Source organism: Eleginops maclovinus, chromosome 19, assembly GCF_036324505.1.
Source record: "Eleginops maclovinus isolate JMC-PN-2008 ecotype Puerto Natales chromosome 19, JC_Emac_rtc_rv5, whole genome shotgun sequence".
Taxonomy (NCBI): Eukaryota; Metazoa; Chordata; class Actinopteri; order Perciformes; family Eleginopidae; genus Eleginops; species Eleginops maclovinus.
In genome coordinates this window covers 11,079,382-11,091,560 of record NC_086367.1, presented here as the reverse complement: position 1 = coordinate 11,091,560, position 12,179 = coordinate 11,079,382, and the positions used below count along the sequence as shown (strand labels likewise).

Here is a 12,179-nt window from a genome sequence, read left to right as displayed (position 1 = left end):
CTCTGTAATATCAGCAGAGAGGATAAAAAATGCTTAGTCACATGCTTTCGACTTAATCTGTTCACTAGACTAGAGCATTTTCTGCAGAAGGTTTGACCATTTTCTGGCTTGTTAATCATGATGAGGTTTACCCAACATACACAAAGGTTGAATGAGTTCAATCAGCTTCAGTCAGGTCCTATTTGGATGTGTCAGTCAGGAGGCAGGAGCCGCCACTTTGCACCTGTCTATCTACCAAACACCTCACAATCCAGATGAGGAAGCTTAACTATCTCTGCCTATAACATTTTTCACTTAGAAGTGTCAATCACAGACTCCTCAGAATTAAGGTTAAAGCACACTTGTTTCTTCTACACATCGTTCAAGGGATTTTCTTATTTCAAGCATTCATTTTACACTGGATACTTTTACACCTTAAAAGGACTGTATCCTGTGCCTTAGGGTCCCAACAATTTCCATCATCAGTCTCAGAAACACCTCCTCTCGCAACTGAGACTTTTTTAATGTTTTTGTTACTCTGTCAGTCAGGTTCACACCTTCTCTCTTTCACTCTCTACATCATTTCTTCTTGTCTTCGTTTCATGACATTTGTCTTACTCTTTTTTTCACTGCCCAATATGTGCATGTTGTCATGAGAAGTGCAGTGCATTATAATAACACACGTTTTTAAAACATTTGATTGTAGATTTAAAAGGTGACATTATCTGGAGTCACAAGCTTTGCATGGTTGGAGGCAATATGCTTCCTTTAACACATAATGAGCAAGGACATAAGGAATTCTTTGTTCCAGAGATATATATATATATACAGTGGGGCAAAAAAGTATTTAGTCAGCCACCAATTGTGCAAGTTCTCCCATTTAAAAAGATGAGAGAGGCCTGTAATTTTGATCATAGGTATACCTCAACTATGAGAGACAGAATGGGAAAAGAAAATCCAGGAAATCACATTGTAGGATTTTTAATGAATTAATTGGTAAATTCCTCGGTAAAATAAGTATTTGGTCACCTACAAACAAGCAAGATTTCTGGCTCTCACAGACCTGTAACTTCTTCTTTAAGAGGCTCCTCTGTCCTCCACTCGTTACCTGTATTAATGGCACTTTTTTGAACTCGTTATCAGTATAAAAGACACCTGTCCACAACCTCAAACAGTCATACTCCAAACTCCACTATGGCCAAGACCAAAGAGCTGTCAAAGGAGACCAGAGACAAAATTGTAGACCTGCACCAGGCTGGGAAAACTGAATCTGCAATAGGTAAGCAGCTTGGTGTGAAGAAATCAACTGTGGGAGCAATTATTAGAAAATGGAAGACATACAAGACCACTGCTAATCTCCCTCCATCTGGGGCTCCACGCAAGGTCTCACCCCGTGGGGTCAAAATGATCACAAGAACGGTGAGCAAAAATCCCAGAACCACACGGGGGGACCTAGTGAATGACCTGCAGAGAGCTGGGACCAAAGTAACAGAGGCTACCATCAGTAACACACTACGCCGCCAGGGACTTAAATCCTGCAGTTCCAGACGTGTCCCCCTGCTTAAGCCAGTACATGTCCAGGCCCGTCTGAAGTTTGCTAGAGGGCATTTGGATGAGAAGAGGATTGGGAGAATATCATATGGTCAGATGAAACCAAAATAGAAGTTTTTGGTAAAAACTCAACTCGTCGTGTATGGAGGAGAAAGAATGCAGAGTTGCATCCAAAGAACACCATACCTACTGTGAAGCATGGGGGTGGAAACATCATGCTTTGGGGCTGTTTTTCTGCAAAGGGACCAGGACGACTGATCCGTGTAAAGGAAAGAATGAATGGGGCCATGTATCGTGAGATTTTGAGTGAAAACTTCCTTCCATCAGCAAGGGCACTGAAGATGAAGCGTGGCTGGGTCTTTCAGCATGACAATGATCCCAAACACACCGCCAGGGCAACGAAGGAGTGGCTTCGTAAGAAGCATTTCAAGGTCCTGGAGTGGCCTAGCCAGTCTCTAGATCTCAACCCCATAGAAAATCTTTGGAGGGAGTTGAAAGTCCGTGTTGCCCAGCGACAGCCCCAAAACATCACTTCTTTAGAGGAGATCTGCATGGAGGAATGGGCCAAAATACCAGCAACAGTGTGTGAAAACCTTGTGAAGACTTACAGAAAACGTTTGACCTCTGTCATTGCCAACAAAGGGTATATAACAAAGTATTGAGATGAACTTTTGTTATTGACCAAATACTTATTTTCCACAATCATTTGAAAATTAATTCATTAAAAATCCTACAATGTGATTTCCTGGATTTCTTTTTCTCATCCTGTCTCTCATAGTTGAGGTATACCTATGATAAAAATTACAGGCCTCTCTCATCTTTTTAAATGGGAGAACTTGCACAATTGGTGGCTGACTAAATACTTTTTTGCCCCACTGTATATATATCTATATATCGTTGTTTATGCTAAGAATAACCTCTGAAAGCTATTATTCAGTAGCGTAAAAGAGCAAAATCTAGCACAGGTTCTTCTCAGGTATAAACTCTTCCATCTACTAAATAAAGTGAGCTGAGTGAAGTTACTGGTCGGCTACTGCTGTGTGGTTTGCCAGTTTTCAGTTGCAGGTCATTTGAAGGTTACCTGCGGCTTCCTGGCACTGGCTGCGGTTGATGTAGGCAAAGTGGTGGTGGCAGCTCTGAGACTCGCACACACAGCCCTCGGCGGTCAGGTTACACCCAGAGAACATGCAGGCCGGGTTGGAGGGTCCAACATACTTCTCTCTGTGTCTCTCCCGATGCTCGTGCCTTCGACCCTCTGAAATCCAGCCGGACACACAAAACCAGTCATCAATGAGTCACAGACAATGGCAGCACTCAAAGCTGAGTGGGGAACCACTACACAAAAACCTGCGCTTGTGTGTCATCACTATGATATGTAAGTAGAATTAGTCACCTCAGACCCACATCTGTCATGGATTAGCTCCTCTCAATGGACAGCATTATTCCCTCTGACTCAAATTCAGAGTGTGCGTGTGTATCTGTGTTTGAACATGTGTGTGTGAGGAGGAGAGGACTCACCTGACTTACTGGCCTTCATGCAGGTTTCTTGATCTGGGTATGTGAAAGAGCCCAAGCAGGAGTGTCTGGCATCGCACACACACTGACCTCCAGCTCTGTCACAGCCCGTCATCAGAGGACAGCGTTCGTCCTCTAGGCCGGCCTCCGGGTGATCAGGGAGCTCTGCAAAGAGGGGGGACAAAAGACATTAAGATAGGGGACAGTTAATGAACACCTTACTTTGACTGGTTTGTCCATTTAAATTCGGAAAACGAGACAAACTGAAATTGGCCAAAAAAACCCAAAAATGTCCCTTCATAGTGCAGAAAGGTTACCCAGCCACGATTGCAACATATTGCCCTAGCTGCACCGCTACTGAAGTGTCCAGAGTACTTCTGTGCTGCCATACCTCCTCCCAGTCCTCGTCGCGCCACGCTACTTCAGCCATTGAGCCCATTTGTTTGCTTTTGTTTCACAGCATGGGGCCCTCCCAGGTTTTCCATTCCTGCTGGCTGCTGGGACGTCCCTTATGTGCCAAAGCCACTTGCACCATACCCAAATGTTGTTCCTTGGCCCCTGAGATGGCACCTTGGGACTCTGCCCAGTTTGGACCAAGCTTCACCATACGAAGGAATGTACGCGGGAGTAGTGCATCCCAACATACACATCACCCAAAACGTTCCTTTAACATGCATGCATGAATAAACACATTTACCCCAAATTATCCTCCTTCACAGTTGTCGAAGTGGACTAAGAGTGGCAGCAGAGTAAACAGGATAAGACAAACTGTAACCCAGAGTAACCTCTTCCCGAGCATTTTGCTTCCAGGCCTCAATCAACAGTGTTGAAGCATGATTGGAGCTTATCATAACACTCTGGCTTTCTTCTGCAAACAGCTACACACAATAATGCACAAGAGGAAAAGGTGAGAATGATTAACCATCTTCTATAAACACGATCACTTCGTAGTATATTTATCAGACCACTGCGGCAGCCCTAAATGGAATAAAGTCTCCGATGATGAAAATACTTTTTCTTTCTCAGTGAGGGTTTTCAGAAATAATAAGATGACTCAAAGTGACTGGAAAGAAATGGAGTGCCATGGCTTTGCTTTCAAATGCTGTAAATCATAATAAAACAAATTTGTTGATCCATATTGATTTAAAACAGATATTCCCCCATGGGAAAAAGTCAGTCTCTTGCTGTAATACCTTGTAGTGAAAGTAAATCAATGTGATTGCAGATTAAAAAAACATTCTTGGAAGTTTCAGTTAGGTTGTGTGGATTGTCCTCGCTGGTGGACGACGCTCAAAAGCACTCTATTAAACACCAGCTGCTATTGAACAGGTGAAGGAAATACCTGCTACCTTTACCCTCAAGCTGTCTGTGCCGTTAATAGCTCTCTCAGACAGCCAGCCTGACTGGCAAAGCACAAGCAGCCTTTCAATAAACCAAACCAAAACTTTCCCTGCGATTTCCTTTCACCTTAAAATGATCCTCCGCTCCACATTTTTCTCTTCCCGAGGCTTTCCTGTGCCTGGGAGGGTATTTTCATTTTAAGGTGGTGTTGGCAGTGGTGCCTGTCTGTGTGTGGTGCTAAATTTGGCTTATAGAAAAAGAGTTAAAGTAAAAAAATGAATAAATGGCTGGAAGGTAAAGAGGTTGTCTCTTTACCTCATTTTACGCTTGACCTCCGTCAACCCAGTTTGTGCTAAGCTGGACTTCCTCAGCCTAGCCCCCATTAGCCTGACCCTGGTCCTGTCTGGCCTTCCTATCTTCTATCTGACATGATTCTTGCCAAGGTCTATGGCTTCATCCCACGGGGATTCTTCTCTTAGCTACTGAGACTGCTTGTCTTGGCCTCCATGTCCAGGATGGGAAAGCTGACCTCTAGAGGCCCTCTGGCTGATAGCGAGCTAAAAAGGAAGTCTTTGAAACATTAGATAATACCAGAGGAAGGGAGAAGTAGAAGGCATGCGAAGGAGGAGTGCAGTGGACATAGCGTCCATGCAAGACAGACTTTCTGTTACGTGGTATGTTAAGTGCTGCTTGAGGTTGGGGAAACTTGCGGGGGAGGATAGACAATGAGAACATCACAACAAATGATTTAGCTGCGAAGACTTAATGATTTCACCTGACTGACAAATGCAAATATGAGAATGTTAAAGGGCTGGATGACTTTTCCCCAGAGCAGGTGCTTAGCGCCTGACAGACTTAACTTGGAACTGCAACATTTGCTTCACAAGTGCCAAATTCATTCATGGAAAAAACTAATTTGAATATCACGGGTATTGCTAATACTGTGGCCCCTTTTTGGCCCATTTAAAGTATTCAAAGGAAAACAACACCAGGATTTAAACACATCCCACTTATCCAGCACGATTCTAATTATTTTTAGATATCATTTTCATACATAACATTTCCAGGTAAAAAAAAACACAATGATGACACATCACCAAGGTATGCTACTTATATAATATGTCACCTGCCACAGGTTGTTGTGTCTCCACATTAAAAGATTTTGACCACCCAGAAAATCAGAACTTTGAGCAGAAAAGCAGGGGATCAGAAAGCGGAAACATTTACCCCCTACTCCTGATTGCGGGTCTAATCACTTTAAGACCCTCGCAGCTCGAGGAGGGAAATCTGGGATCAGCCTCCAGCAGCCTGCCTACTGTGGCCCCTGAAAACACACCGGGAGGTGTTGATTTACCCCCACCTAGGCCCTTTGGGATATTGGGTTTGCGTGTGTCTGATTTAGGGGTCAGCAGCGTGCTCCCAGGCCCCTGGAGCCACAGGACCAGAAGAGGCACAACTCAATCAGAGGAGCCATTAGGTCTCCCACTCTCTCCAAAGCTGTTAATTTGCAGAGGAGATGTCCTCCAGGCGCCAGCCAAACCTGCACACGAGGCACAATCAGCAGCAGTGTCTCCTGGGATGGCCTGGGGCTAGAGACCCCTGGAAAACCTTACTCCAGCCCTGACTCGGACCACCCCACAGAGGGATGATGGGTGGGCAGGGTCAGGGGATGCAGACACCCACTGAGAGCTGCTTACTCTCTACAGTCCTGTAAGTCCATTTCAATCATCCCGAAACAGGCTGGACACAGTGCAGGTGGAGGGGCTGAGGGGGGCTACCAGCAGTTATTTGCTCCTCAGGGGAAGGACATTGCTACTTACTTCATTCACTGTGAGGAACCTGACACCCTGCACAGTTCTTTGAAGTTTAAAAAGTTGATCAAATTGGGGGTAAAATTAGCACATCCACGATATAACAATGAAACTCCATGCTTTGAACAGCAAAGTGGAGTAGGGTATGTGTATTCACAAGATTGCATATGAAATTCTGCAAGGGATTTTTTTGCAATTGTGCCGTCAAACCATTACAACTCTGAGTCACACATTTAAGCTCATGGTGGTAAACAATAAAGAGAAGAAATGGGCCGATTATTATAAAATTATAGTGAGTCAGTGCTCAAAAACACTTGCAGCAACTGTTGGCCAAGTCATTAATAATCCCCAATTTGGACTTCACACTGATTCTAACAGTCAGTTTGGGCTTTTCTGAATTAACTACCTTTTTTATGAATGACACTTTGAATTTTAAGCAAAGGGAACATAACCCTACTGAAGCTAATATGTGACCTAGTGCAAAATCACTCCTGCCAAACCTATTGTCATGCCCCTGAGCTGAGAGTGAATGAAGCATTGAGGAGAAGAAAGAGCAGTTGAACATGACTCCTCTCCTGGCAGTCAAGAGCCCCTCAGACCTGGGGAGCTGCTCCAGGCAGTCAGAGACAAGGTAAACACTGACACAGTCACTGCAGTCAGGACTTAACTGACGTTTGAATAGCGATGCCCTCAAGCCACATAAAGGGGATGGTTTCATACAAAATGAGTTGACACCTACAGCTCTTTTATTGCTTTTAACAGTTCAAAAGCAGCACATTTATTCACCCAGTATTGCCACAAGTTGTATGACTCATAAGAAATGACATTACCCACCTTTACATACTCCAGTTTCAGGGATTGTGGCTGCTTCTGTTTGGTTAAATGAGGCGCAGGTCAGTCCCAGGGCGCAGTAGCCGTGCACCCAGTCCTGTCCGCCGCAGGGTTCCCACTCCAGCCGGGCACACTGGTCACAACATCCGCAGGGATCCCGAGCCAAGCTCTGGCCACCGTCACAGCCGTGCGGGGCTTTGACGAGACATGTCCGGAGTTCACACGGTGTGCAATCATGAGCCGAGAGCGCCCGCACCAGAAAAAGCACGTTTAATAACACAACGGAGCACTTGCTCAACATGTTTCACAACAAAAAAGCCCCTTAGTTTCCCAGAGAAATAGTCCGCTTCTGGTCTGGTGTTAGAACCACATGCTACATGTAACTCCAAAGTTGAAAAGTCTTCCTTTAAAGTTTTGTGATGTCTCGATCGTGCTGTTTTCACACACTTCAAAAATAAAAAAAAAACACCACGAGACAGAAGTGTGCGGATGCGTTTTGAAGTGGCAGCAATATCCAAAGGCTCAGTGTGAGCAGGTAGATACGCAAATCTCGAGCGTCTCAGATGATTTACGTAGAAATTCCGGAGCGAGTCTGTAGAGAGGTTTCACTGTTGCTGCTGACAGCGACGCACGAGAACGCAATCTGAGTCTTAAATTGACATGCAGGCATATACAAATTAGAGGTGCACCCCTCCCCCTGACTGACACAGCCACCGACCAGTCACAGGGAGCGAAAGGAGGGAGGATTTGAACTGATTTATCCCCGCTAGGCTACTCGTCTCCTTGTTGCGCAATGATGCAACTTTGAGTGCCTTGAATGCAAGTTGCTTTTATGCGTCATATAATGTAAAAAGCTGCCATTTAAACTGATAGATAATTACAATTTGTTTGAAGTATTGTTACCTTATAAGAAAATGATGTGTAACTCAACCTTTAGTCCTTACTTCAGATCATATCATTTTATATATGATATAAACTATTTACACATTCCAATAAAGGTGTGTAGACTATAATTTCCCTGATTAAGTTATAAAGACAATGGCAATACAATTAGAATCCATACAGTCATTCTCCTTCAAGATAATATATTTTATGTCACCAAGTGCATTTACAGTGTTGTCAGAAAACCCCTTAATCTCTGTTCAACAATACGGCCATAAAGTCTGTCAAAGCCCCATAATCAAACATTATCAAGGCTGTATATCAGTCCACAGCTTTACGTTTTGTGTGTGCCTGCTTATGTTTGTAGGTGTCCGGTTGTGTATGCAGGTGGCTTTGGAAGAGGCAAAAGGTCATCTGATGTTTGTTGAAGCAGTGTTTGTGTGCTTATATTGGCAGATGGATGGTGTGAGTGGGCAGAGGGCACAGCTGGGGGCTGATTGTGTCAGTGCCAGAGACACTGCAGACCTAGAGAAAGCAATACAATGCGTATAAAAACACAGTTTGTCCCCCATTTCTGCTGCACAAGTGAGCAAGAGCGAAGCAGGCATATTTTTTTTCTTCCCACGGTGACAGATCATGTAGTCCTCAGAACCAGTCGAGTGTGATGGTAACAGTAAGTCTGCTGCTTTAGCTGCCAGCTCTGAGCAAATTATAAGACTAACTGGAAAGTAACAACTTATTAATGGAAATCAAATACAGTATCAAAAGCCTGAAGATTGTGCAATATTAGGGATTTTGGAAACATTTCCTTTTCAAACACCATCACCTGCTGTCAACACACAACAACACCTCCTTCATTTGCAACATCTGCCCGGAGCCACCCGCTCCAACACAAACACAACATCCACGAAACAAGCCCCACAGCACGCATAATCAGCCCTTGCAACACAACTCAGCTCTTGTCCTCCAGCTCTCCCTCCACCCTCCCTTTGCTCCATCCCCACCTCAAAGCTCATGTCAAATGGGCTGACCGACTGACCACTGGCTGGACACCCACTGCTGGTTGACGACAGATCAGACCAGGACTTTGGAGAGCCTCAGGTTCTTTTACTTGAAGAGATTGTGGCACAGCGGCACTGACCTATTTGCCTGAGCGAAGGGCTTTCAACCGGAGCCAGCTGGCTTCTTTCAGAAACCTCTCATCCTGCTATCGGGGAGCAGAGGTTTATTTTATGCAAAGCAAAAAGGTCACAGGGCACATTTCTATCTAGTTATCAGATATACAATGACTCTGGAGGATCATAAAGGAGTCTGCGGAGGGCAGCAGAGGCATCAATTAACAGCAAAATGACTTGGACTACACTAGAAGAAAACCCTCATTAACAGTCTGAGCATATGCCCTGTCTAAAATGTTGCGTGATTTTGGCATTTGGAAAATGTCACTTAATAAATCTGGCGTCAAACACAACCGTGACATTATCCATTTATGACTTGTTTTTATTTCAAATGAGTGCAGAATTAAGCTCAAATAAAGCTTTAAAATTATTCTGTTGAGGGACTCGTTCACTAAAACCACAGGACAATCTGCTCCATGTGAGTCTCTGAATGGAGAAACAGGGGGAGTAGGTGGGGCAGTGAAAGGGCGTTTAGCAGGCCCTGAGTAACAGTAGTGTGTGTGTGTGCTAATGATGTTCTGAGTCACAGATCTCTGGGAAAAAACAGCAGTGCTGTTGGGGCACCAGTTTTCCTGTCTCCTACAAGTCCTTTTTTTTGATGATTGTGATCAAGGCTTGTGGAAAAATACAGATTTGGGTGGGCAGAATCATCCCTGGCCCCTCAAAAATGGAGGGGTCATGATGTGGGACCTCTATCATCTACCCATAGTGCTTCTTGTCTATCCTCTCCACTGGCAGCTGATTTACACCAGCCTGCTGTTGCGGCGTCAGGCTGGTGGTGAGGAGGAGTTTGTGCAAGTAGAGGGAGCCAATGATGGTTTGAAAGTGAGCTCACTGGCAGCAGCAGTCTAAGGGTGTCACAGGGCCGAATGTGGAGTGTGATACCGAGTGCTGAGTGCATGTCGAGTGGAAGGCGTGCGGCACACCTGATTACGAGTCCAAAGGATGGGCTCCGGGATTTTTTGCCCCATGGTTCGGTGTACTGTGCTGGTTATCACCCTTGCTGAGCTTATCTAGGAGCGCATGGTGAACCATACTTTACAGATCCAGGCCAAGGGGGTGGGGGTATAATGGCAATGCATACTGACAGTTAGAAGGGTGTCAATGCCATTAAAACATCCACTAAATCGCCATTGTGTGGAGCATTTAGTATGGAGGCTTAGCAACACATGGACTAATGAATGGTCGTGAGATCATCTGTAAGGTGTGAACAAACCGAAACCTTTTTTTTTTAAAGGAAAAGATTAACAACTCTATGTTTTGTCTTTTGAAACATACAACTGTATTGAGGTAACAAATGACAGAGATGATTACTTCTATTTTCCATTACTGCCATCCAGAGGGACTCACAACTGCTTTTGTTTTTCACTCTCCACTCCTATTTTGTTTGGATTTCTGTAGAAGCACTTTGGAAACAGTCAAAGAAGTCCAAAGAGTATCTCATCATTCAGGAGATCAGAGCTAGATTACAAAAAACTGTGAACTTAATTTCTTTATTCTTGTAGTCCTCCACTCTTTTCCTCTGTCCTTGACTCTTTCCCCTGCCTTTCCTCTCTTCTGCCCCCTCAGTCTGTGTTTTCCCTTCTCTCTGTGAGGTCTGGTCCAGTTGCTGTTTTCCATGCGGCGCTTATAATAATGTGTTTTGACACCGTCAGGCCTCCTGCTGTCTTCCTCTCACTGTCTCACAGAACCCCCTGAGTCAAAACAGCAGCAGTGATACAAAACTACACCCCCCCACCCCCCACCCCACCCCCTTCTTGTGCTGGCTCTACAAGCAGTTCTGCTTGAATGTAAAAGGGTTCAGTGGGTTCAACCAGCTCTACGTTTTGGCACTCGAAATTGTCTTGCAGTTTGTCTATAGGTGGTTTTCTGTGATGTAATGGGGAGAGCGTTAGATTTAAGCAGATTCCAGGTCATCTTGTCAGTGATGTATCCAGAAAAATGTTAATCACTTCTGTTTGAATGCTTTTTCCATTGGTTTTATGAGCAGGGCACGGTCAATTTGATTTGATTTGATAAAGTGTTGGAGGATGAACCATTTGGCTGTCAAAAATAATTGTGTTTGATCAACTCCACTCATAAACTATTTGTTGGATTGCCATTAAATTCTCTTTAGACATGCATGGATCACAGGGGAATTAGCTTTGTGATGTTTTCTGTGAAATATGTCAACAGCCACACAACGGATGGTCCCACACCTTTGTAGACATTTGCGATTTATCTTAATGTTTTAGTGATCCTCACACTTTACCTTGAGCGTCACCACAAGGTTCATGTTTCACGTTCAATGTCAAATGTCTCAACAATTGTTGGATGGATTGCCATGAATCTAGTTACAGACATTCATGTTCTACTCAGGATGAAGTGTAACAACTTTCTTGATCCTTTGACTATTTATATAGCCCTATCCCAAGGTCAAAGTTTCAATTTGTCCAGTTTGGTTTGTGCCTGCCAAACCAACCAAGAAGTACATATAAGCCATGGATAAAGATCTAAGCAAGGCTGGTAGTGCTCTAACTGCATACAGGGTCGAGCTACAACATTTAGCTCTTACCAACTAACTCAACACTTTCTAAAAGCACATACTGCAATGACACATAAGGTTTCTGGGTTCGATTGGCATCAGAAGTCATTATGACTCAGCCTCAGACCCTTCCTTACAGTCATGGCTAAAATCCTCTGGCTCCAGATTACCGGTATGCCCAACTCTAGGCCTCTTACTCTCCCTCCATCCCTCCCTACCGTGAGATCCTGTAACCTTGCGGAGTGAACAGCCACCAGCTTGTTTGACCATTATAAGTGGTATACTTGCTCATCCCTGTAGTTCTCGGGTGGAACGTTAAGTGGACTTCTCAGAAGTTTCAATCTGAAAATCTATGTGAAGATGATGAATTCCTCAGTGGATTGGGTCCTAAAAGAACCCCTGTGTCCCATTCCCACAACACCTGCCTGGTGATAACTTCCCTTTCATACATGGGATTATTAAGACTGTGTAGAACTACTAATGAGCCATTACAGTAAGTGTTGTGAGAAGAGCTGCAATCCAAGTTTTCTACCATGTTGTTAGTTACTTTGAGTGGGTGTAGTTTGAGAT

General features: G+C 44.3%; 1 protein-coding gene across 3 annotated transcripts in view; it reads right to left on the bottom strand.

Moving 5' to 3' along the window:
- crim1 (cysteine rich transmembrane BMP regulator 1 (chordin-like)) overlaps nucleotides 1-7,655 on the bottom strand; it is a 35,091-nt gene extending 27,436 nt beyond the window's left edge. For all 3 annotated transcript variants that reach the window (XM_063908544.1, XM_063908546.1, XM_063908547.1), the window contains exons 1-3: nucleotides 7,032-7,655; nucleotides 3,049-3,210; nucleotides 2,612-2,785 (exon numbers count right to left, since the gene is read on the bottom strand). In XM_063908544.1, coding sequence (XP_063764614.1) covers nucleotides 2,612-2,785; nucleotides 3,049-3,210; nucleotides 7,032-7,329 — 634 coding nt within the window. In that variant the 5' untranslated portion in view covers nucleotides 7,330-7,655. The remainder of the gene's footprint in view (nucleotides 1-2,611; nucleotides 2,786-3,048; nucleotides 3,211-7,031) is intronic.
- Between the last annotated feature and the right edge of the window lie 4,524 nt (nucleotides 7,656-12,179).